The sequence below is a fragment of the Aspergillus lucknowensis genome (assembly GCF_044049455.1).
Source record: "Aspergillus lucknowensis strain CBS 449.75 chromosome Unknown BJX67scaffold_68, whole genome shotgun sequence".
Lineage (NCBI taxonomy): Eukaryota > Fungi > Ascomycota > Eurotiomycetes > Eurotiales > Aspergillaceae > Aspergillus > Aspergillus lucknowensis.
The window spans coordinates 22,779-44,856 of record NW_027263612.1 but is presented as its reverse complement, the minus strand read 5'-3'; the positions used below and the strand labels follow the sequence as shown (position 1 = coordinate 44,856).

The following is a 22,078-nucleotide window of genomic DNA, read 5'->3' as shown; positions in this document are numbered from 1 at the left end:
CCACGGTCGATGAGCAAGTCCAGCTCGCCTTTGGTGCCCTTAACTTTGCTTCGGTGAATTCAATCTTCCAGAATCCACCGGCTCGTAGCGTCCGCAGCATCTAGAACCGCAACCTGCCAATCACACGCGCCCGAGAACTGATCATCCGACCGGAGTCTGGTACACCTCCCGACGGGAATCCCCATCGAGACCGCCAAGGGAACCATGGGATGTCCCGGAAATAAAGTCTCTGATTCTTGATAGGCGTAATTGACTCTTCTGGGCTGGTCGATTTCCCGACCGTGGACCATTACTTGCATTGCCGGAAGTATATGATATCATCTACTCGCGAAACATATAATTCCCACCCGACATGGCATCTTCAAGGCCCTTCATCCCGCAGGATTTTCGAAACCCGCGTCCGCAACATCAACGATGCCTGTGGAGAACTACGGCGTGTGGAAGGCGCATCCTGTCCACTACACGATAGAACGCCACGAAGATGACCCGAAATCCCCCCATCTATCGCTATACTTCCATGATCTCGAATCTGGACAGCCGAAGTACGACACCAGTTTCACTCGCAGGGAAAAGGATATCAAAGGGCTATATCGAGCCGCAATCAATATCAAATCCGGAGACCCGCTTGACTCCCGACTGGCCTACTGGGTGAACCACGGGATCGACCAAAACCCGCTCGTCGACGGGCTGGCGACATCCGACTTCGGGTTCCGGGCACTGACAGATAAGAGGAAGTCAAATGAGCGCGGACTGGACTATATCAGGGATAGCCTCTTCAACACACACAGTGGCCGACTCCTCCCCCACGACGTTGCGGGCCAGTACAACGACATCATCGATGTTCTCGAGCCGCACATCCGCCAGGCAATCGAGGAGAACGCGGACGTGTACCTGTTCGGCTCGCAGTTCAGCGACGGGAAAGGAATGCACAATATACACATGAATCAGGGGAACATACGAAAGTACCGAGATGACGACGGCGTCTTCCACGATGGCGGCCTCATCATCCACTTCACACACTCTGGCAAATGGCTCGGCGTGTTCCTCGGTTTCGCGTCCCAGGCCGTACACACCGATGATAGGACAGGACACGCGATCACGGGCGTGACCTGGAGCGATTTCCTGCGGCCCGATATCATGGAGGAATCGGTCGTCATTCAAGAGGCGTACGTCAACCCCGCAAGTCCCAAATCGAAGTCTGTGACCCTATCGAACAAAACGGATCGCACGGTCGAGCTGGACCGCTGGAAAATCCACAACAACGCCGGTGATATCCAGACGCTCCCGGATAATGTGTGGTTGAAACCCCGAATCGACCAGCCTTTCGACCTTCCCAATTGCCCGCTTTCGGACCACGGCGATACTATCACGTTGGTGAATGAGCAGGGACTGAAGGTGGATGCTGTGAGCTACAACTGCCAGCAGGGAGGGATCAAGGGCGGTCCCATTGTTTTTGCTCATTAGTTCTGTATCTACTTTGGTGAAGCTTAAAAGGGTGCGAGAAGAATTAGTTATACTCGCTAACGTTTGAACGTATTTTGGGTTCCCTGATATTATCTTGCCTCATTTTATATGATACTCTTCATCGTTCATCAATATGTCCACAGGTATTTAGGAAATACCAAATTCTCCGTCGTGAAGCAGCCGATATCAAGTCATTAGGTCCTATGAATCTTATTCATCTCCCCTCAGCCCATATGACGGTATCTCTATCCCTCCCTATCTTTGTTATCAACACAGCAGTGGTACGGCTCTGACGTGCAGCCTCGGGACACGAATCCTCTTTTCCTGTGGCAGTTTAATCATACGATTCTGCACCTTGCCCAGGTGGATGTCGGGGAGCTGGAGGGTTCGTCAATGCGAGTCAGTCTAGGAATATCGTACCATCTAGATTTGGCTATACAATTCGTTTCTATGTCTCTCGGGGGCTCAACGCGCTGGAATCTGGCCCTTCAGCCGAACACCTCGGGTCCGCGGGTTCTGGTACTCCCGACTCACGAAATACAACGGCCACGTATAATCACAGCGCTTGCCATTTCCGGCGTTCGTCGAGGTCAATGCTGGAAAGAGGCACGTTGTCTTGTACTCCTGAGTAGGAATCATAACGGCGCATTTGACACCGTTCGTAGATAGGCGCAGACTGGGCTATGAGTGGCACTACGCATGGCATCCGGAGTCGAGACTCGAGATATATGATCCTGTTATCAGGCTCCAGCTACTTGACTGACTGACGGCAGTGTCCGCTTCTCCTTCAGCCTTATTGTTAGCTTGTTTTGTAGCTTTGGTATACGCATTGCTGAGCATGCTCTCCGCACCGAGCCCCATATCTTTCTATGTTGTGTATCTCCCCCAAAGCCAGATTGCACTTTATCATCCATGGCTACTTCGCGCCGTTCCGCATCGGCCAGTCGTGCTGCTTCTATGTTCATGCGACGGCACTCCTTCCACCTACTCAAGAACCCTCTGAGGTCGTCAAACACCAGTATCAGGCCCTCTCGCTCTACATCCCGCTTAATTTCGTCCAGCCAATCCCACAGGTTAGGGTCATCTCGCTGGTCGGGCATGGTATGGTAAGTAGGGTCGCACTCAGTAATATTGATGACTCGCAGTGCAGCTTTTCTGATAACGGCAGCGTTCACCAACTGCTGTACCCATTGTTGCACGGTCTCTTGAAAGTCATTCCACCTTTCGTATCGGATACGTATTTCAAATGTATGTAGATTGGGGGCGAGGAGTAAGTCTGCCTCCTCTGGGGAAAGGAGAAGGTTCTGACGCTCGGTGGCATTCCGCAATTGCGGGACATTGCACCAAGAGAGGGAGACTGTCTTTAATTCGTTGAACTTTGTTAATTCGAGGGGGGCTTTTGTTTTGTCCGTCGCTGTGAAGTTGACGTCAATGAACTGCAGAGTTTCCTTGTGAGTTAAAAGCCCGGAGACGAGTATTGGGAAGTCCAAATGCCAACTACGGGAGCGGAAGTGATGGAGTGTCTTCGGCCATCTGATAAGTCGCTGAGTTTCTTCGAGGGTTATGCCGAAATAAGGTAGTTGAAGAGAAGTGAATTGCCCAGTGCGATCCTTCTATTCATACTCTTAGCAACTGCAACAAGCACATTCTACATCAATCAACGGGTGACGGCCCGGGGATTACTCGCCTCAGGCACTGGGATAGGATTTCCCGTACTCTGTTCGATCCCCGACAAATCAATCGAGGATATTGCTAGCGACTGAAGGGAGGGGATGCTCTCGATACACTCGACAAGATCCCTAAAATGGATTCCACGCATTCCAGCATAAATATCGAGAGATTCTAGATCGGAAATATGACGCAGTGCATTCTGCAACAAACTCCACATAGCCTCGGAAAGGTTACCGTTGATACTCAAGGACCTCACATTCTGTAGATGCGAGACAAGCTTATTGAGTCTGGAAAAGGATCGGTCCCATTCGGCTCGATTCTCGGCGCCGCATAGAGCCAGATTAAATTCCCGACAGTATTGCGCGACCGGTGATGGGTTGCGTTGGAGGGTGAAACATAGTTTCGCTAGTTTTACGTTGCGGTAAGTAGCCTCCACATTGATCTGGCTGTAGAGGAGCGGCAATGCAATGGAGCTGAAGTAGCGGCAAACCAGGGCGAGTGCCATCAACAGATGGCTAGAGTTGTAATATGAACGGCTGTCTTGGTCACTGCGAGACGGAATCAGGAAGCTGGCGATGTAAGTGAGAATCTCAGGGGGAAGTTCCAAGATTCGAGGGCCCCGGAGGGCTAAGAGACCGGACATGGTGGAGTAATTGAGAGTGTGAAGGTTGTTGACGTTGAAGGAAAACAAAGGAAGCCTTGCATCGGGGCATCACCCGCATCACATGACGCAATACGAGGGCTCAATCCCTCACGCTGGGACAAATCCGAGAGCTTTGATGAATAGCTCCGTGTAATGTCGAAGGCTGGTCAAGGACAAGCCCCGGACCTCGTCGGCGTTCCGTCCAGGGAATACACCAGACAACCCAAACATCTCCCCACGGGTCACTGGAATCGCATCAGGTCCTCCCTCGGGACGGGGAAGAAACTCGCCTGAAATCGTTCGTTGCTGACCCCTGCCACCGTCCGCTCGTAAACATGAACCTCTCCAGACACAGTTGTGTAAGGGAATTATTTGTCATCCTGAAGGGCGATTAGTAGACTGTTAAACGCGGCTGTTGGATATGCACATATGTGTATCGACATACCGCGGCAGGAGGTTCTCAACACAAGCGTCTTCGACAAGGTGCGTCGAAGACGGAAGACCCTATGTCTGGAGGGACATTCTCGAAGATTAAGTCTATGCTGTTGACTGAACTCAATATGACCCTTTTTGAGATCAAAGAAAGTCGAAACTGTTAGACCGGGGTTAGGAAGGTTGGTGTTGCTCCAAAGAGCTCGATGGTTTGCTGAGTTCTCCATTACGAATTCAGCAGTAACACTTCGGGGGAAGCAAGAGAAAAATGAGAAAGACGAGGAGATAGCAACACAATCGGGTGGTCGAGGTAGACGAGAGACCAAGTCCGATGCGCTGGCCAGATGAAATAACGTGGATGGTGAAGGAACCTGCCCAGGTGAGAGCTTCCCATGGCTGTGTGATCACCTGACAATTGCTGGAAGGAGATGTCAACCAGAATGGGTCCTTCACTATAGATCGGAAAGGTTGATCCTTTTGAGTGGAGCGGCAAATTTTAACAGGAGAACTAGCTATGCAACCACATAAAATCTAAATCTGTCATTAACTTCACTTTACAGAGCTATGGGAGGGGCGAACGCTTATAGATCAACAAACTCCCCCCGCAGCGCCTCATCCGCCTTAATCCTTTCAAGATAATTACCAATTTTCTTCGTCATAACCCCGGTCTCGAATCCGAAGAACTTATACGCCTCTTTGCCAGGAAGACTGTGGCCGAATCGCTGAACGCATATCGCAGCATCCGCGTACCGTTCCCACCCATTCGGTGCATATGGCTCAATCACGACCGCAGGGATGCCCTTGTGCCGTTGTAGAACGCTTCGCTTGTATTCTAAAGACTGTTGCTCGAAGAGTCGCTGGCAGGGAAAACTCACCACGCGTGCAGTGATGCCCTTTTTCTCCTTGAGTTGGGCGGAAACTTCGAGGGCGAAGGAGAGTTCGGCACCGACGCCGATGAGGGTGACTACCGCGGACTGGGCTTCCTCCAGGATATACGCGCCTTTGAGGACCCCATCGCGGCGCGTCTGCTTGAGTTGGGGAAGGGTGTGGCGGGAGGTTGAGATAATGGTGGAGGACTTCTTGGCTTTGATGGCGGCGATCCAGGCTCCGGCGGTTTCTTCGTTGTCACCGGGACGAATGTAGAGGAGGTTCGGCATGGCGCGGTATAGGGCGGCGAGTTCTATGGGTTGGTGGGTGGGACCGTCCTCGCCCATACCGATGGAGTCGTGGGTTGCTACGTGGATGATTTGGAGGTGTTGGAGAGCGCCCATGCGGACAGCTGGGGCGGCATAGAGGTAAAACATGAAGAATGAAGATGTGATAGGGAAGAATGTGTTAGGGTTGAAGGCTGCAAGGCCGTTGGAGATGGCCGCCATAGCGTGTTCGCGGACGCCGTAGTGGATGTAACGCCCAGCGTAGTTGCCATTGATGCCGCAGGTGGTGCGGAGGCCAGGCTACAACCGTTAGTATCTCTTTACCTAAGAATAGGAGTGCGGACGTACGTGTTGGAAGTCAACCTTTCCTTCCCAAATCATATTGACAGATGGTGACAGATCAGCCGTTCCAACCATGAAGGAGTTGATATCCCGTGCGAGAGGGTTGAAAACAAGACCCGATGCAGCACGCGAGGCTGTTGGCTTATCAGGAAACTGGCTTGGAATCTTCTCCTGCCAGTCGGCCGGTAGTTCACCGCGGACGCGACGCTGGAACTCAGTAGCGAGCACAGGATGTGCCTCACTGTACTTCTGAACGAGGTCCTTCCACTCTTGAACAAAGCCCTCACCACGGGCTGGGAGATCGGCGAAGAATTCGCGAACAGCATCGCTGATGCCAAAATACTCGTCCGGTTTGAAGCCGTATTTGCGCTTCATTTCGGCGACATCGGGGGCACCGAAAGCTGCACCGTGAGCAGCCGCCTGGCCCTCAACTTTACTTCCGAGCCCGATGACTGTGCGCACGTTGATGAAAGTAGGCTTCTCTGTAGAGGCACGGGCCTTGGCCAGGGCCTGCACGAGGCCCTCGATATCATAGCAGCCATCTTCAACGTCAATCACATCCCACCCGCAAGCTCGCATCTTGGCGTTGACATCCTCGGTGTTTGTGAGGTCCACAGAACCGTCGCATGTAATCTGGTTGTTGTCATATATTATCGTCAAATTGTTCAGCTTCCAGTGACCGGCGAGTGAAATCGCCTCCAAGGCGACACCTTCCTGCAGACACGCATCACCGATCATGCACCATGTGTGGTTATTAACGACCTCGTAGCCAGGTCTATTATATGTAGCAGCAAGGTTCTTCGTGGCGATCGCCAAACCGACGGCGTTGGCAACGCCTTGACCAAGCGGACCCGTTGTGACTTCGATCCCCTCGTGCTCAATTTCAGGGTGGCCAGGACACAGAGCATCAACACGGTCCGAGTGGTACGATTTGAGCTGGTCAAAGGTCATAGCCTTGTAACCGGTCAGGTGGAGGAATGTATACTGGAAGAGACAGGCGTGGCCGTTGGAGAGCACGAAGCGGTCACGGTTGAAGAAGTCGGGTGTGTGCGGCGCGTATCGCATAATGTAGCGCCAGAGCGCGACTCCGATAGCTGCCATGCCAATGGCACCACTGCCTAAATTAGTCAAAATTATTCTCAAATGTGTTATCCGACGTACCCCGGGTGGCCACCACCGAACTGTTGGCAGAGATCGGCGATGAGGAGCCGGAAGCTCTTCAGGACGTGGTCATGTTGGCTGCTGAAATCGCGCACCATGGGCATTGCCATTATGGACGGATATGATGTGAAGGAGGGGGGATGATCCTGAAATGCAGAGAGTCGATGCAGGATGTTTATCGCTTTATAACTCAAGACCTTGGGACAGACAAAGGATTACCGAATCGGGTAACCAGAGGCACTGCACTCCAAATGAGGAAATTTTGGCGCAACAATGTGGAAAAGGGTTCAAAGCCCCTCCATAGCCTCCAGTTTTGTACATATCTTTCGCGTCGCCTCCTTCTTTTCCACTCTCAGTGATCCGTGTCGTCCTCCAGCCATCTTCCTCGCGGCCATGTCGTTCCTCCCCAATCCATCTCTGCAGGTCACGGCGGACCACCAAATCAAACTCGTTGAAGCTCCCATCCACTCTCCCGGTAAAGGCGAGGTTCTCCTTCAGATAAAGGTGACCGGTGTCTGCGGGTCGGACATCCACTTCTGGAAAGCTGGCCGTATCGGCGAACTCGTCTTCAAGGGCGACTGCATCATCGGCCATGAAGCGGCAGGCGTGGTTCTGAAGTGCGGCGAGGGTGTTACGCAGTTGCAGCCCGGTATGCCACCCTATCTTTTGCAAGCGAGACTGCAGCCACTAACATCACTGAAAGGCGATCGCGTTGCCGTCGAACCGGGTGTACCATGCGAGCACTGCTTCCTGTGTAATGACGGGCGATACAACCTTTGTGAGGACGTGCAGTTTGCCGGTGTCTACCCCTATGCTGGTACGATACAACGATATAAAGTTCACCCCGCTAAGTGGCTGCATAAGTAAGGTTTTTCTAGTTTGAACGGGTTATCCTTCAGGTGCTAATCCACAGACTGCCCGCCAAACTCTCCTATCTCGACGGCGCCCTTCTCGAACCGCTCAGCGTCGTGATGCGCGGTATCCAGATCGCAAGAATCGAACTTGGCCGCGGCGTTGTTGTCTGTGGCGCCGGTCCCATCGGTCTCATCGCTGCTGCCGCCGCACGGGCATCCGGCGCGCATCCGGTTGTTATCACAGACATTGACGAGAGCCGCCTCAGGTTTGCAAAGGAGTTTGTCCCCGCTGCTCGTACATACCGGATCAAACCGACATTAGATGCCCAGGGAACTGCGCAGGAAATTCGGACACTCTTTGGAGACGACGAGTACAGTGCCCCCGACCGAGTGCTGGAGTGTACAGGTGTTGAGAGCAGTGTGTGTACGGCCGCGTACACGGCGCGACGAGGCGGCGTGGTGGTGGTGATTGGAGTCGGAAAGGCAACCATGAACAATCTGCCGTTTATGCATCTTTCTTTAGCGGAGATTGATCTGAAGTTTATCAATCGGTACCGCGACACATGGCCTCCAGCAATCGCGTGTCTCTCAGGCGGAATCCTGGATCTGAAGCCGTTGGTGTCCCATTGCTTTCCTCTTGAGCGGGCGAACGAGGCGCTGGAGTTGTGTGCCAATCGCGACCGGCCCAGCATCAAAGTGACGATTGTCGACGAAGCAGACGCCACGATATAGAGCAATAGACGAATAGAACTTGAATATTGCCATCTTCAACCCATGTTTCCGCGTCGTGATCGGCGCTGTCGCCAAGTCTTTCTTTGTCTGCAATGAACAATACGAAGACGACCAAGTGCCAGCTCCCATTGTTCCGGGCACTTGTCCGGCAGGTCGAGCTACTTAAAGACCATGCCAAAGCGAGAAAAAGGTACCTTTGGCGTAGCTTGCATAAGGGTAATTTTAGCGACTGGTCAAAATGCCCAAACTCGTCATCGTGGGTGCCGGCTTCTACGGCCTCATCGCTGCTAAAACATACCTGCAGGTCACCGGCGCCTACAGCAAGTCAGAGAAGGACGAGCACAATGACGACGACGATGTTCTTATCATTGATTTAGCATCGGACATAGGAGGTACTTGGGGTCGAGAGCGCTTGTACCCCAATCTCTTAAGCCAGAACTCCTACGGTCATTACGAGTTCAGCGATCTACCGCTGGATGTTACCGTCCCAGGAACCCCCGGGGAGACAGACGGGGGCCGGTTTATCCCAGGTTGGAAAATAAACAGATATTTGCATATCTGGTGCCAGAAATGGGATCTCACAAGGCGCATCCGATTGAACTGGAAGGTGCGTCCCCAACATAGGGAAAACATATCTTTACCATTACTCACCTTGGTAGGTCGAGAGTGTCTCTCGGCTGCCTTCAAAGCAATGGGCACTGGGCATTGCTTTCCATATCGGAGGGTCTTCTACGCCTCTCACCCTGACTTGCGACAAGCTCATTCTTGCCACCGGGCTTACCTCCACCCCTAATATTCCGGATATTCCCCATGCCGGAGACCATCCCATCCCTGCGATTCACGCCAGAGATGTCGGGACATACTGTCGGGACAACCTAGGATATCCGCCGATCCCCTACCCACAAAGATATCTCAAGTATGGAGCGCAGTGCCACGCTTTTCCAAGATCTGTGGCAATATACGGAGGGGCCAAATCCGCGTTTGATTTCATCCACCTGTTCGGCTCGCTTCATCGAAATAGTGCATCGTTCCATTTGGATGCGCAGCCGCCGGAGCCAGTGCAAGTACACTGGATTATTCGCGAAGACGGACACGGACCTGCTTGGATGACGCAGCCCACCACGCAGCTAGGGAGAAGACGAGTCGCAAGCGACCAGGCCATTTGTACACGGATTGTGGGGATGATGAGTCGGTGCGTCCACGAGATTCCAAAGCGGGTTGCCTGGCCAAATTCCACTTCTCCTTCCCGGATACCCCGAGTCGAGGGCTCTTGGGTGCGGAGGTTACTCCACGAGAATCCGTTGGGGCGGGCGGTACTACGTCAGATGTGGAAGCAAGTCGACGCTTCTATCCACGCTTCGGCAGGGTATGATTCCCAACCGAAGATGAAGAAACTGCGTCCAGCCGCCAAGTAAAACTAACCCGCTCCAACCTCTAGCATTTGCTGATCAACTTTCATAGTGTAATTGAATGCACATCTCCAGGTGGGATCGCAAATCATTCAGATCTGTGGGAGACAATCTGGGGTCCAAACGTTCACATCTATCGGTCGAGTATCGCCTATCTCTCAGGATTTTCTCCGGATCCGAGCATCCACCTGACGGACGGCACTTACATCCCATCGGTCGATCTTATTATCCACGCCACAGGATGGAAACCGTGTATCCCTATCAATTTTGAGCCCCCTAATCTTGGAGCCCAGCTCGGCTTGCCATATCCATCAGTCTCCACACAGGGCTATGACTGGGACGCCATAGAACGGAGGGTCGAATCCAAGATGCGGCACATTTTCAATGCCGGTATATTAAAACACGCAACAGCCCCGACGAGGAATACATATCGTCTCTTCCGGCGTATTGCGTCACCAACACTACTTGAGGAGGGAGACCGGTCGTTTGCGGTCCTGGGCGCTGTCTACACTGGGGCCGTAGCCGTTGTTGCAGAAGTTCAAGCGCTGTGGGCCGTAGCGTTCCTCACAGGCGGCCTTGATAAAGAGGCGCAAGGTGGACTCCCGGCGGGCCCAGGGCCCGTATATGAATCGGTTGCGGAGGATATAGTGTGGGGCCGATTGACAGGTGTTGGGCTGAATGTAGACACAATCAATGTAAGTAATATCCCAGCGGTATTGCTCTGTGGCTGAACGTCTTATAGTATAACGACATGTTGATGCGCGACCTTGGATTAAACCCCTACCGAATGGGCAAACGGTGGTCGAGAGAACTGATGGCGGTATATCGGCCGTCGTCCTATGCGGGAATTGTCGAAGAGTGGATGGCTCTGCGGGGGCGTAGGGAGGGAGGAGGAAGATCATGAATCTAGAAGGACGGAGAAAGTTGGATCCTGGCGCTAAGTTTTGGAATATTCTGGATCTTGTAGTGACGAGCCAGAACTGAAACAACAGAAGGGCCCGCGCGGTGAGGTCCCGCGGGCAGCGGTTGCGACTGCCTGTTTCGGACAACAGAAGAATGGGAGAGGAAACACCAATCAGAGACGAAGTGTCGAAAGGTCATGTGGACAGAACCGCGGTATATGTTAGATCAATACCTATTTTGATCATCAAGGCTGAAGAGCTCTTCTGGTGTTTTGGTCATGTGCCTTCGCCTAGCCGCTTCTTCTGGCTTCATTTCCGACTAAAAGGAAAGAAGAGGAAGAGTTCAATGGGTGAGGTGGATCCTCATGACAAGGCGAAGGACACTGGGCGAGATGCGGGCCAGTAATTTTCACTGTTCTCTTTCCCCAGGCCCGATGATCATTCCGGAATGTCATTCCCACCCTCTTCAAGCAACTGGCTAGTCCTTCGGCCCTGCCGGCGGCAATCTTCGTTCGCTACAGCTTTGGTCCCTATTTCAGGAGCTAACCCCAGCCGGTCGAAGACAGCGGCCAATTTAACGGACATCCAAATTGCCGGGGGGCGAGTTGACTTCGGGACGATGGACCGTTCTCCGATTCCGCGTCTTGGGAGACGGCGGGAGATTTGCCATTGGTGTCGGGCACTTACCGATTCCATAAGTAGCAGCAGTTCAATCACTCCAGCTCCAAAGTGCTCTAAAGCGCCACCTATGCTTGTAAGACAGCGTTTCTTACACCGCTGGTCCACAGCCGTCCCGTCAAGGTAGGTCGGGCGGCCAGCCTTAGGGGCGTTAGCAACCGGGTCTTGGTCATGGAAATATGGACAAACAACTAGGCTATAAAGAGAAAGACCAAGTTGTCATGGCCAGCGATTAGGAAAGAGGGGAAAACCTGGCATCAGGGAGGAAATTTCGTTGTCTTGCGCAGTTGTACAGGTCAAAAAAGCAGGTATCCATCCATGTGCTTGATTGCACTGTATTCATAAGACTCGGAAGCAACACCAACTTGAAGTCCAAAACATTCTTCCAGGTTTACTCTTGCTAACCTCTGCGTTACTACCACTCCATCTCTATTTTTCCATGGATTTGCTTTCTTTGCACGCTTTACTTGGTATTGGCAGGCTGGAGCAGGAACTATGGCCCATTATAGATTATGATTTCAAAACAAACGCCTTTTGCCAGGGGAATACTGCGATCCGAAGCCACCCTCTCTGCCCCATGTCATTCACACAGCCACGTCAACCAGGCACGTCTGCCGCTCCTCCTCTAAGCCCACTGGATGCACCAATCCAACCCATTGTCCATAGGCTGCAAGAGCTTTTACAAATCCGTCCGGTAGCCTCTGCCCAATTTCTATGGCATAAGCTCGGTTCTCGATGCAATGTCGACGACTTCTATCGAGCTCTCCCCTACTGCGGCTATGTTTTCCAAGATGGGCCGTGGAAGGGTGCTCTTATTAGATTCGATGTCGATCCAAGATTGGAAGCTGCGTATCGCAAATATCAAACAATATACCTTCCAATTAACTACGATCCTATTGTTTTCGGGGCTGATGGGATGATCAACCTTCTGGTGGGCTTCCCGGCGCATCGTGCAGCACATCGCCAGTGTCATATCTTTGATGGGCGGACAATCGTCGCTGGGATCCGAAGTTGGCAGCTGTGCGATGTGACCGACGATCAACTTTCGCGGGTGATGTCAACAAAAAATCTTCGCATGGCACCTCACCCCACAACCGGCTTCTTCTTTACTGGTACTTGGGCTAAAATGTGGGAAATCATGAGCGACAAACTCATCTGCCTGCGGGATGGCTGCCCCCCTCGCCAACGACGATTACGAGAAACTGCTTTCGATCCCAGATGAATACAACCCCGATGGCAACAGAGTGGACAGGATCAGGTACGGATTCAAGTTTGGTGAAGCTGATACTCGGAAGAATGCTGTTCTCCGAAGAACAATTCTCACGAGAATAAGGTCAATTGAGTTTGAGTCATCGTCTTGGAAAAGAAAATCGTGCAATGATAGATAGGAATTGGAGAGGAAGCATGGCAGCCGCGCCCCGACGATAATTTTCCGTGGCCGCGCCTCAAAGGGGCACTCCGATAGAGACGAACAGTGGGGAATCCTGTGTTGTTGACGTTGGTAAGAGAGTGTGTACGTTACAAAATGGTATTAGAAAGATGTCAGGCCACGCAGGTCCGAGGATTAATTAAGGACGGAGGACGCGGAGAATGATAAAGCAAAAAAAAAAAAAAAAAAAAAAACTTGACAAGAGTGGGATTCGAACCCACGCAGATTTCTCTACTAGAAGCCTCTGTTCGAAGAAGGACAAAGTCCTTGAGTCTAGCGCCTTAGACCGCTCGGCCATCTTGCCTGTATGGTGAAAAAATTTCACCATTTGCAGCACAAGTATGTCCTCAAAAGAAACGAACCCTCGAAAAGTCTAGGCTCTATTGCTATCATCATATCGTATTGCAGAATGATATCAGGTTCGAAACCTTGCAAATATTATATCGCACAGCCCACCAAATACATAACCCTAATACTCCAGCGTCTGCTTGATGGCATCGTAAACCCCTATTACCCAATTAGCACAAATACCCTGAGATAGCGGAGGCCAATACTCACTCGCAACATCGGGAAGGATGAACTTCTCGTATGTCAATCCGGTGTGCGTACTCCATCCCGCCACCCGCTTGACTGGCGCTTCCAGGCTTAAGAACGCTCCGTCCTGAATAGTCGCAGCGACCTCGGCGCCAACTCCATAGTTGATCATGCTCTCGTGGACAACGATTGCCCGCCCTGTTTTCTTCACGCTGTCTAACACTGTCTGTCTATCCCATGGATAGATTGTCCGTAAATCAATCAACTCCACGCTCGCGCCTAGCGCTTTCTCCGCAGCGGCGATGGCTGCTGAGCAGAGGTACAGCGGCTGGCCGTATGAGATAATTGTGAGATCGTTACCAGGCTTGATAACCTCTGCCTTGTTGAGAGGGATGGTATAGTACTCGTTCGGCACGTGTTCCACGGCAGCCCTATAGAGCACTTTTGGTTCCATGAAGACGACAGGATTATTGCTTTCGAAGATAGAGGAGAGTAGGAGGCCTTTCGCTTGTGACGGAGATCGGGGCATAACAACTTGTATACCCGGAACATGAGCGAAAAGCGCTTCCGGAGATTGTGAGTGGTACCTAGGAGGATTGCTTGATTAGTCCAGTCCAATACTCCGACTGCATAACAGTAGAGCAGACTCACAAAGCACCATGTCCCACAGCACCGCACGGCATCCGTATTACCATCCCACCTACGTTCCCGCCGGTTGCCCCCTCCCGGTACCTGAACTTCGCCGCCTCATTGACAATCTGGTCGAACGCTGGAAACACATAGTCGGCAAACTGAATCTCTGCCACGGGTTTCATCCCCTCTGCTGCGGCACCAATCGCAAACCCCACAATCCCCTGCTCCGTCAAGGGAGTGTTGAATACCCTCTCCGACCCAAACTCCGTTTGCAGGTCCATCGAGCACCGAAAGACTCCACCAAAGGCGACATCCTCGCCAAAAAGCATGACTTTGTTCGATTTCGTAAGAGCAGTCCGCAACGCAGCATTAATGGCCGTATAAAGGTTCATGTACTTCGATGTACTGGAACCTGGAAGATCGAAGGCACCTGGTAGTGACGAGGAGGTGTGATGGAGGAGTGGAGTAGATTTATAGTCGATTGGGAGGTTCAGTCGGGTTGAAGGGGAGGGGGCAGTTGAGAACCCCCGGCTGCAGACTCGCGTCACATAGTGACGCCGTAGAAGAGAAGCCATGATGAGGGTATGAGAGGTGAAGAGAACCTCTTGGGCTCCCTGCCCCTGGTTTTATTTCCATGAGATCATGCGGGGAATCCCGCGGATAACCGATAGTCGGTGCCTGAGTTTTCTGGCGGAATTGCCAGGCATACAAATAAGCACGTGACTATTCGGCCTTTGCTTGGAGTTCACCGCAGAACACCACGAATTCAGACGCCGTCCATTGGACATGAACCCAAACACCAGCTGCTTCTTGCGAAATCGGAGGGAACAAGTATCCTAGTACTCAAGTTCCCATGTTGAATGAGTCAGGAGCCCGGAACGGACCGGCCTCTCGGATCGATCCGATAGCCTTGGGGACGCTCTCTGGGGTCAACGCAGACCAATGATTCGGCAATTCTCCGCCGGAGGCCTGCCTCGACGGACTCGAAATGGTCTCATATTTGTGAAGTCGGCCAGTAAGTTTGATGGTCTAGCAGGGATTATTTGGACCGTCATATCACGATGACTATGGAGGGACCAAACCCCAGATATATACCCTATCTGATGTATTCGAACCGCGTAGGGGGGAAATGATATTTCTCACAGGCTGAATTCAGAATGTGAACAGTATCTCTCGTCGGCGCTTGCACACCAAGGCTTCTATCCACGCTCAACAGCAGTCCAATGAATCATGGATCGCCAACGAGCTGCCGAGAAAGCCCTCCATGACCAGACCAACCTTCTCCAACGTGGTCAACCCTTGGTAATTTTGCAGGGCTCGCAATCTCCTTGCTCATCAACTTCTTGATGAGAATGGCATCAGGGTCACACTCCCCACAATTGCTGAAGACCTTAATGCGCAGAATACAATATCTTGTGCTGCGACATCATCATTAGTCGCCAACACTATGTTCACGCTTCTCTACGGCCGCCTCCGTGGTATCTTTGGCTGCAAGTTATCTATATCTCAGCGTTGGTTCTACTTTGCATATCGGATGTTCTACGTCTTCCGTGGTCTAGCTAGGGTCGCTAGTGGAGGTGTGGCTACATTAACAATGATTATTGTGTCCAATGTAGTGACTCTGCAACAACAAGGCAAATACAAAGGAATTTCGGGTGTCTTCATGGGACTTGGCGACATTGTTGGACCATTCATTGGTGTGGATTTATTATAAATTCGGCTTGGCGGGGGTTCTTCTGGCTGTTTGCTCCATTAGCTGGTATATCAGCAGTAGTTGGCTACTTCCTGATCCCCAATTACTCTAATAATGACAGCTTCTCCGCAAGTGTAAGCGTATCGACTTCCTAGGAATCCTCGCCTCGTCTACCGCGGTGATACTTCTCCTTATTCCCATCTCGGGCGGGGATCATACTTCGATTGGAACTCTCCAATGGTGATTAGCATGCTTGCCATCTGGCTTCGCCGCGATATGCCCAAGATATTCAGTCATGCTGGAGGTGCTGCATACGTATCTCTGTTGTAAAAACGGATTACTTCTCCAAACCATGTGAAAATACGTGGACTGACATCTGACCGAAGGTTTGAACCCTGTCTGCGGACCAGCCTGGAACCCCGCATTGCATCAGTAGTTATAAAGCCGAGGTATCCCTCAACCTCTCCGCCAAATATTCAATCCTTCTGTTATACAGCTCATAAAGATGGCGAATGCAGCGAGCCCACCCTGCCATGTTACTGGCACAGCTTTCATCACCGGGGGCGGCTCAGGTACGAGATATCCTTCTCGCCCAACAAAGCAACATGCTAACAAATTGCCAAAGGAATCGGAAAATCCATCGCATCACTCTACGCGCAGAACGGCATCCAAGGACTCGCCCTAGCCGACATAAACACCACAGGTCTCCAAACCGCACAAGGAGAACTGAAAAGCCAGTACCCCGAAGTCCGCGTCGAGACCTTCACCGTGAACGTGACCAAGGAAGAAGAGATCGCCGCAGCAGTGCAATCCGCGGCCTCGAAATTCGGCCGCATCGACATCTCGATCCACGCCGCCGGAATCGCGGGCATCCCTAATCCAACGCACGATTTGCCCCTCGAGGACTGGCAACGCGTCATCGATATCAACCAGACCGGCGTCATGCTCTGCGAGAAGTGGGTGATTCGTCAGATGCTGACGCAGGAGTACGTCCCCGGTTACCCGGCATCCCAGCGCACAGCCCCCCTTAAACTGCTGTCGCTATTGCTAAGCTAAGCGATTGGTTGTTGCGTAACTATGTAGATTACGCCCGGGCCACGAAGGCCGCGGGATCATCGTGAATATAGCCTCTATCCTTGGCGTCTCAACCCCGGACTGGAGAATGGGCGTTGTCGCATACACCGCCGCAAAACATGGTACGTACGATCCCCATAGATAGCATATTCCCGGTGACATCGACTAAGTAGTGGCTGCTCTCTTTTTTTTTTTCACCAAGCAAGCTAATACGGAGTAACTAACTACCGCAACAGCCGTCGTCGGATTAACGAAACTCGTACGTAACGTATCCCACCCCATTATGAGGCTCGCTTATGGCTAACAGGTACCTCCAGGACGCAAAACGGTACGCGAGAGACGGGATCCGGATTAACGCGATCTGCCCCGGGTAAGTAATCGAGTTAGCTATCTCTACCACTGAGAAAATACAAGGAACAGAGGATGCTCAGTATAAAGATTCTGACATGAACTCCAGATACGTCGACACCCCGCTCACGCACGAAGGGCTTGTCTCGCAGAAATTGTCCATGGAGATTGACAAGACGGCCCTGGGACGGCCGGCGGATCCGGAGGAGATTGCGAATGCCGTGCTCTTCCTTACGTCGCGGATGGGAAGCTATATGTGTGGGGGGAGTTTGGTTGTGGATGGGGGGTATACTGCTTAGTCTATGAACGCTTGATGGTCAGCTGTGTAAATCTCGTCTGATTTAGAAACGGAGCTGTCGGCCAGAACGAAGTCGCTTGATTCTCTCTAGCTACTGAGTGTCGACCTACTAGGGAGGTTGTGTGGTCACATGACCTCGGCTAGTCGCCTAACCGAGGCCTCCAACACACCCCTGTAGGCGACTCGCTGGTATGAGGCTGGCAACCTTTCTAATTTGGTAGTCTAGATATAATGCCTGGTGTTGAGGTACAGAACTTAGGATAAAAACATGGGAAAAAACACACGAACTATGGGGAAAAACCATGGAAAAAACCTTATTCCAACATCCTCCATAGAAATAAGAAGCGAATTAGCCTACTAGACAACCTCTTAAAGGTTAATTAATCTTACAAAGGCTTTAAAACAGCCCGCATCAAGTAGCTTAGTAAATCTATTAGCTAGATTGCACGTCCTATTAATATGCAAGAATTCAACCTTACCTACTTCCAGGCAGTCCTTGACAAATAGGAAATAGTTATCTAGCTACTTTGTAGTAAGCAAGAAACCTGTTTTCTAGAGCAATTTAACAGCATTATTATTATTAGTTGATATTATAATCTTCTTGTTAATCAATAAGCTGAGTACTATAGCAAGCTTCCAGACATACAACACTTCTTTGACTATATGGTCAAAAGCAATAAGTTCTATAATAATTGTAGATAGGGCAAGTACTGATTCCTTCTTAGAGGACCAAGATATCGGGCTGCCTGCATAGAGTATTATAAATACCTTGGTACTCTTATTATTAGTATAATCTTAATACATGGTATTAACATAGATCTATAGACCTGCTTTAGGATTTTAACTAATCTACAGGCAATATTAGTAGTATTTTAGATACTATAGCAGATTTTTAACAGCCTTTAGGTTATATTAGATCAGGGAGCTTATATAATATTACAATTAGAATATAGCATACTAAATATCAGGCTGTGTTTTAGTAACAAGCTAGTTGAGCTGACCTAGGACTATTGCAAAGTTAGAAACCAGAGCTAATTTGGCGTTCTTAGCATCGCTCGGGCCAGATTCTTGCTTCTCAAGCTTTACATGGTAGGATTGGTATGCTAGATTTATAGGGATGTTAGCGCTACTACATGTTGCTATACCATACTTGGTAAGGATATCCTTGGTATAGGCATCCTGGCTTATTAATATAATACTAGAATCAGGATCCTAGTAGATGGCGCAGCCTAGGAATTGGGTTGGTTCCCTAATTATCTTTAGGTTAAACAATTCCCCAAGATTAGCCTGAATATTGTTGATGCTAGCTTCCATGTTATCAGCAAGTATTAGGTTATCAACCTATATAATAATATAGGCCTTACCTCTGCAATATATACATGGCTCCTTGTATAATAGTATAAATCCCATGACTATAAGCTTTCCCTTAATCTCTTTAAACCACAGATAGCCTGCTTGTCAAAGGCTATATAGGGCTTGATCTAAACACTAAACCTTGTCTAATCCTCCAGGGGATTTAAATCCAGGTAGTTAGTACATGTAGATGCAATAATCTCTTAGCACTGTGTGGAGGTAAGCAGTAACAATATTAACCTACCTTATCTTCTTCTTCCTTACTGCGACCATGGTAAAGAACATGTAGACTACTATATCTAACAGTACTAGTACCAAGGAGTCATAAAAGTTAATTCCAGGCTATTAGTTATTCCTATACATGACCCAGCATGCTTTAAAATAGTTAATAAAGTTGTCCTTATCCTGCTTTAGGGCAAATACCTATTTCCCAGGCAAAATATGAGCCTTAGCCTGTGTAGGCCTTAGGACAACTATAAAGGTATTTATTCAAGCAATATTATTATATTAAGTTACCATTATAGCCTTCCATTAGTCCATGTATGGCAACTGTATGGCTTCTTTATAGGACTACAGGATCCTAATATTAGTAGCCTGAAGTCTCTCTAAAGATTTGATAATATCAAGCACTACAAGTGATTGCTCATTCCCAAGCCATATAGGTAGAATCCCCTTATTAGCTTGCTTTAACACGCGCCTTTCCCTGGCTATTAATTTAATAATAGGCCAATTCTTAGCTGTGTGGTCCTTCCAAGGTCTTCCATGCTTTTTGGGGATAATAGGAGGAGGAGGAGGCAGAGAAGGTAGAGAAGGAAGTAATTCAGGCTAATTCTTAGGTTCTCTTGTGGCTTTAGGGATCCTAGTTAATAAGTTTAACATGTAAACATTCCCCAAGCTAAATAGGGCTCTTATATACTCCTTATAGCTAGTATTAGCTATTCACAACTAAAAAAATAATAGTAGAGGGTTAGGATTCTTTCCAAAAGGTTGGTACCAAGGTGGAAGGACTTGTAGTAGGCAAGGTAGGCATAAAATTAGGTATTATAGGGTCTTGGGTAGCCAAATAGCAACCTAATAATGTTAATATTTAGGATCCTAATCCCCACTATTAGCTTGGCTTGCCAGCAGTGATCCTATAGATATATTAGATTCAATCCACTGGGTATAGCTGATCTCTGGGGTCTCTAGCAGTAATATCAGGCTAGTATCCTGCATCTTGACATCTCTATCCCCATATTGTTCCTCTACATGCTTAATAACCTCCTTAACTCGCTCTTCCACTGGGCTAGCTTGCTTGGTTAATCTACCTCTATTAGGTGTAGTATCTGGTTGCAGCAGTATATTGGGGCATTATAGTATAGGCATATTCTTTAATATATAGACTATAGTAGGTTTTCTAGGATTGCTAGTAGGCAATTTAGATTCTATATCCATGGCCAATAGCTTACTATTAGGATAATTATTATGATATATACAGGATTTATTAAATATAACATCCCAAGACCTTATTATCTTATTATTAGCGGGAACCTATACCTTAAAGATATGGCCATAATCTCCATTATAGCTGACTAGGTACCCGAGCTTGGCCTGATGTCCTATCTTTTTAGCAGTAACTCAGTCCTTCTTTAGGATATAAACCTATACCCTACAGCTAAATACTTGGAGGTGCTTCAGGGGTGGATTTAGGTTAGATTACTTGAACTATTCTCTCCAATAATATATTAGGGCTCTTGGATCTTTATCCTTTGGCCAGGGCAGCTAGTTTGCAATATAGGTGGTGGTTTTAATAGCTATCAGCTACAGCACCTCCAGGAGACTACTATTGATAATAGTGGCCCAGGCTATGCCATTTAAATAGCCTCCAAAATGTTTAGATAGCCCGTTCAGCTCAGGAGTCTGTGAAGGGGTTATTTTGCATGTAATGCCTTTATTAGCGGCCTTCTAAATAAATACCTTGAATTCCAATCCCCCATCTATTAGGAATTGCCGGGGATATCAGCCCATATTAGTATTTAACCACTCATATAATTATAAAAGTTTCCCCAAGGCCTGATTCTTATCCTTCAACATGTATATAGACATTAGGCGGGTTGCCATGTTAACATAGATTAGGTAGTATAAGTAGCCACCATGGCCTATTAGCTTTATTATCTATATGTTGGTATACTACAGCATGATAGGGTTATTAGCATCTAGATCTTTGCTGTTTTGGACCTCTTAAGAGACTTGTCTCTTAGAGTATGTGTTATTGCATGTATTATATATAAATGGTTAAATTCAACCTGGGACTAGACTAGAACCTTTAATTTTTAGGATGCCAGCGTGGCCAAGGCAATAGTAAGCCAGAAGGGTCTTATTAATATTAGCTGCTGCCGTGGTAATAAACTCCTTATTATCCACGGGATCTAGGAAGAAGGTGTTAAGGCAGTAGACCCTATATTACTTAGGTATAAATAATATAGGCATGTTAGTTGACTAATTATGGACTATTATATCTTTTATAGACCAATTTAACTAATTCTCCCAAGCCCGAGCAACACTATAGAGGTTAAATTTCATATTAGGGTTGTAGTAAGTATCAATCTTAATCTCTTATAGTTTACTATAAAGGTCTTGGAGCTATAGCTTAGCTTGCCTGTATCTATAAATCTTGCTATCTAATATCCTTGCTATTTAGTAGATATAAGGATTCTTATCTTTCCAATACAGGTGTAGCGAGGTAAAATATCCCTAGTCTGCAACTATATATCAGGCCAAGCTAGTATCCTAGATCCATGGTCTAGTCCCACTACCCAAGGGTACCATGGCTGCTACTATAGTGGTAAATTTAAAGTTGTTATTACTATATGATGCCTCCATGGCTGCATGTTGCCTGGCATCCTTGCTTTTTGAATTCAAGAGTTTCAATAATTTTGGCTAATACACCCAACAACTATTACAAGCCCACCAATCCTCTTTCTATTGTTTAGGATTGAGATAGTAGCAGGAATCTGTACCATAACTAGGGCCTTTACAATATATATAGCAGCTATCATAATCTTTTTTGTTCTTTGTATTTCTAAATAAGTTAATATAGTTGTCAATTGACTGGCTATTTTTTAATCCATCTTGCTTGGTCTTTTTACCCTTTTTCTTCTAGCTTTTATTATTATTGCCCTCTCTATTATTAGTATAGTTTAGGGCAGCCATGGAGAGTTTGATATTAGCTATTGCCTGCGAGATAGCTTTATTATAGAGGTTATAGAAGTCTACCTACTAGTATATTATTACC

At 49.0% G+C, this 22,078-nt stretch overlaps 10 protein-coding genes and 1 non-coding gene across 11 annotated transcripts; 7 read left to right on the top strand and 4 right to left on the bottom strand.

Annotated features, from left to right (window-relative positions):
* Positions 1–11: 11 nt before the first annotated feature.
* BJX67DRAFT_366384 (uncharacterized protein) lies at positions 12–1,741 on the top strand. Its single transcript, XM_071030394.1, has one exon. It carries the CDS (start codon positions 415–417, stop codon positions 1,462–1,464), a length of 1,050 nt encoding a protein of 349 aa, XP_070881373.1. The 5' UTR covers positions 12–414; the 3' UTR covers positions 1,465–1,741.
* Positions 1,742–2,204: 463 nt separating this feature from the next.
* Positions 2,205–3,778, bottom strand: BJX67DRAFT_385644 (uncharacterized protein; the record flags this gene model as incomplete). Its single annotated transcript, XM_071033909.1, has 2 exons — positions 2,205–3,077; positions 3,134–3,778. 2 exons carry the CDS (start codon positions 3,776–3,778, stop codon positions 2,205–2,207), a joined length of 1,518 nt encoding a protein of 505 aa, XP_070881372.1.
* A 980-nt stretch (positions 3,779–4,758) lies between these two features.
* Positions 4,759–6,977, bottom strand: BJX67DRAFT_391266 (transketolase family protein; the record flags this gene model as incomplete). The annotated part of the gene is made up of 3 exons (XM_071034758.1): positions 4,759–5,664; positions 5,713–6,820; positions 6,868–6,977. The coding sequence occupies 3 exons, from the start codon at positions 6,975–6,977 to the stop codon at positions 4,792–4,794; spliced, it is 2,091 nt and encodes a 696-aa protein (XP_070881371.1). The 3' UTR covers positions 4,759–4,791.
* A 283-nt stretch (positions 6,978–7,260) lies between these two features.
* On the top strand, positions 7,261–8,453 carry BJX67DRAFT_391264 (putative alcohol dehydrogenase; the record flags this gene model as incomplete). The annotated part of the gene is made up of 3 exons (XM_071034757.1): positions 7,261–7,516; positions 7,571–7,730; positions 7,781–8,453. The coding sequence occupies 3 exons, from the start codon at positions 7,261–7,263 to the stop codon at positions 8,451–8,453; spliced, it is 1,089 nt and encodes a 362-aa protein (XP_070881370.1).
* Positions 8,454–8,691: 238 nt separating this feature from the next.
* On the top strand, positions 8,692–10,766 carry BJX67DRAFT_385641 (uncharacterized protein; the record flags this gene model as incomplete). The annotated part of the gene is made up of 4 exons (XM_071033908.1): positions 8,692–9,060; positions 9,113–9,864; positions 9,915–10,557; positions 10,605–10,766. The coding sequence occupies 4 exons, from the start codon at positions 8,692–8,694 to the stop codon at positions 10,764–10,766; spliced, it is 1,926 nt and encodes a 641-aa protein (XP_070881369.1).
* Positions 10,767–11,109: 343 nt separating this feature from the next.
* Positions 11,110–11,725, top strand: BJX67DRAFT_297078 (uncharacterized protein). Its single transcript, XM_071026902.1, has one exon. The coding sequence runs from the start codon at positions 11,213–11,215 to the stop codon at positions 11,567–11,569; it is 357 nt and encodes a 118-aa protein (XP_070881368.1). The 5' UTR covers positions 11,110–11,212; the 3' UTR covers positions 11,570–11,725.
* On the top strand, positions 11,726–12,776 carry BJX67DRAFT_297079 (RNA polymerase III transcription factor IIIC subunit-domain-containing protein). Its single transcript, XM_071026903.1, has one exon. It carries the CDS (start codon positions 11,882–11,884, stop codon positions 12,662–12,664), a length of 783 nt encoding a protein of 260 aa, XP_070881367.1. The 5' UTR covers positions 11,726–11,881; the 3' UTR covers positions 12,665–12,776.
* A 271-nt stretch (positions 12,777–13,047) lies between these two features.
* Positions 13,048–14,620, bottom strand: BJX67DRAFT_366372 (thiamine diphosphate-binding protein). The gene is made up of 3 exons (XM_071030393.1): positions 14,057–14,620; positions 13,430–13,992; positions 13,048–13,378 (listed from the first exon to the last, which is right to left on the bottom strand). Exons 1-3 carry the CDS (start codon positions 14,611–14,613, stop codon positions 13,341–13,343), a joined length of 1,158 nt encoding a protein of 385 aa, XP_070881366.1. The 5' UTR covers positions 14,614–14,620; the 3' UTR covers positions 13,048–13,340.
* On the bottom strand, positions 13,068–13,175 carry BJX67DRAFT_t86. The gene has a single exon. It is a non-coding gene; the product is annotated as a tRNA-Leu (tRNA).
* Positions 14,621–14,797: 177 nt separating the features above from the next.
* BJX67DRAFT_366370 (uncharacterized protein) lies at positions 14,798–15,887 on the top strand. The gene has a single exon (XM_071030392.1). It carries the CDS (start codon positions 15,486–15,488, stop codon positions 15,750–15,752), a length of 267 nt encoding a protein of 88 aa, XP_070881365.1. The 5' UTR covers positions 14,798–15,485; the 3' UTR covers positions 15,753–15,887.
* On the top strand, positions 15,872–17,530 carry BJX67DRAFT_366368 (SDR family NAD(P)-dependent oxidoreductase). Its single transcript, XM_071030391.1, has 6 exons — positions 15,872–16,303; positions 16,357–16,717; positions 16,815–16,927; positions 17,042–17,064; positions 17,123–17,175; positions 17,263–17,530. Exons 1-6 carry the CDS (start codon positions 16,237–16,239, stop codon positions 17,450–17,452), a joined length of 807 nt encoding a protein of 268 aa, XP_070881364.1. The 5' UTR covers positions 15,872–16,236; the 3' UTR covers positions 17,453–17,530.
* Positions 17,531–22,078: the final 4,548 nt, after the last annotated feature.

Bases quoted from the DNA above. Each gene is read 5' to 3' on its own strand.
- BJX67DRAFT_366384 (XM_071030394.1), top strand. From the start codon at position 415: ATGCCTGTGGAGAACTACGGCGTGTGGAAGGCGCATCCTGTCCACTAC.
- BJX67DRAFT_297078 (XM_071026902.1), top strand. From the start codon at position 11,213: ATGTCATTCCCACCCTCTTCAAGCAACTGGCTAGTCCTTCGGCCCTGC.
- BJX67DRAFT_297079 (XM_071026903.1), top strand. From the start codon at position 11,882: ATGGATTTGCTTTCTTTGCACGCTTTACTTGGTATTGGCAGGCTGGAG.
- BJX67DRAFT_366372 (XM_071030393.1), bottom strand. From the start codon at position 14,613: ATGGCTTCTCTTCTACGGCGTCACTATGTGACGCGAGTCTGCAGCCGG. The intron at 13,993-14,056 runs GTGAGTCTGCTC...CAATCCTCCTAG, and splicing joins GCTGTGGGACATGGTGCTTT to GTACCACTCACAATCTCCGG. The intron at 13,379-13,429 runs GTGAGTATTGGC...ATTGGGTAATAG, and splicing joins CATCCTTCCCGATGTTGCGA to GGGTTTACGATGCCATCAAG.
- BJX67DRAFT_366370 (XM_071030392.1), top strand. From the start codon at position 15,486: ATGTTCACGCTTCTCTACGGCCGCCTCCGTGGTATCTTTGGCTGCAAG.
- BJX67DRAFT_366368 (XM_071030391.1), top strand. From the start codon at position 16,237: ATGGCGAATGCAGCGAGCCCACCCTGCCATGTTACTGGCACAGCTTTC. The intron at 16,304-16,356 runs GTACGAGATATC...AAATTGCCAAAG, and splicing joins CATCACCGGGGGCGGCTCAG to GAATCGGAAAATCCATCGCA. The intron at 16,718-16,814 runs GTACGTCCCCGG...GTAACTATGTAG, and splicing joins CGTCAGATGCTGACGCAGGA to ATTACGCCCGGGCCACGAAG.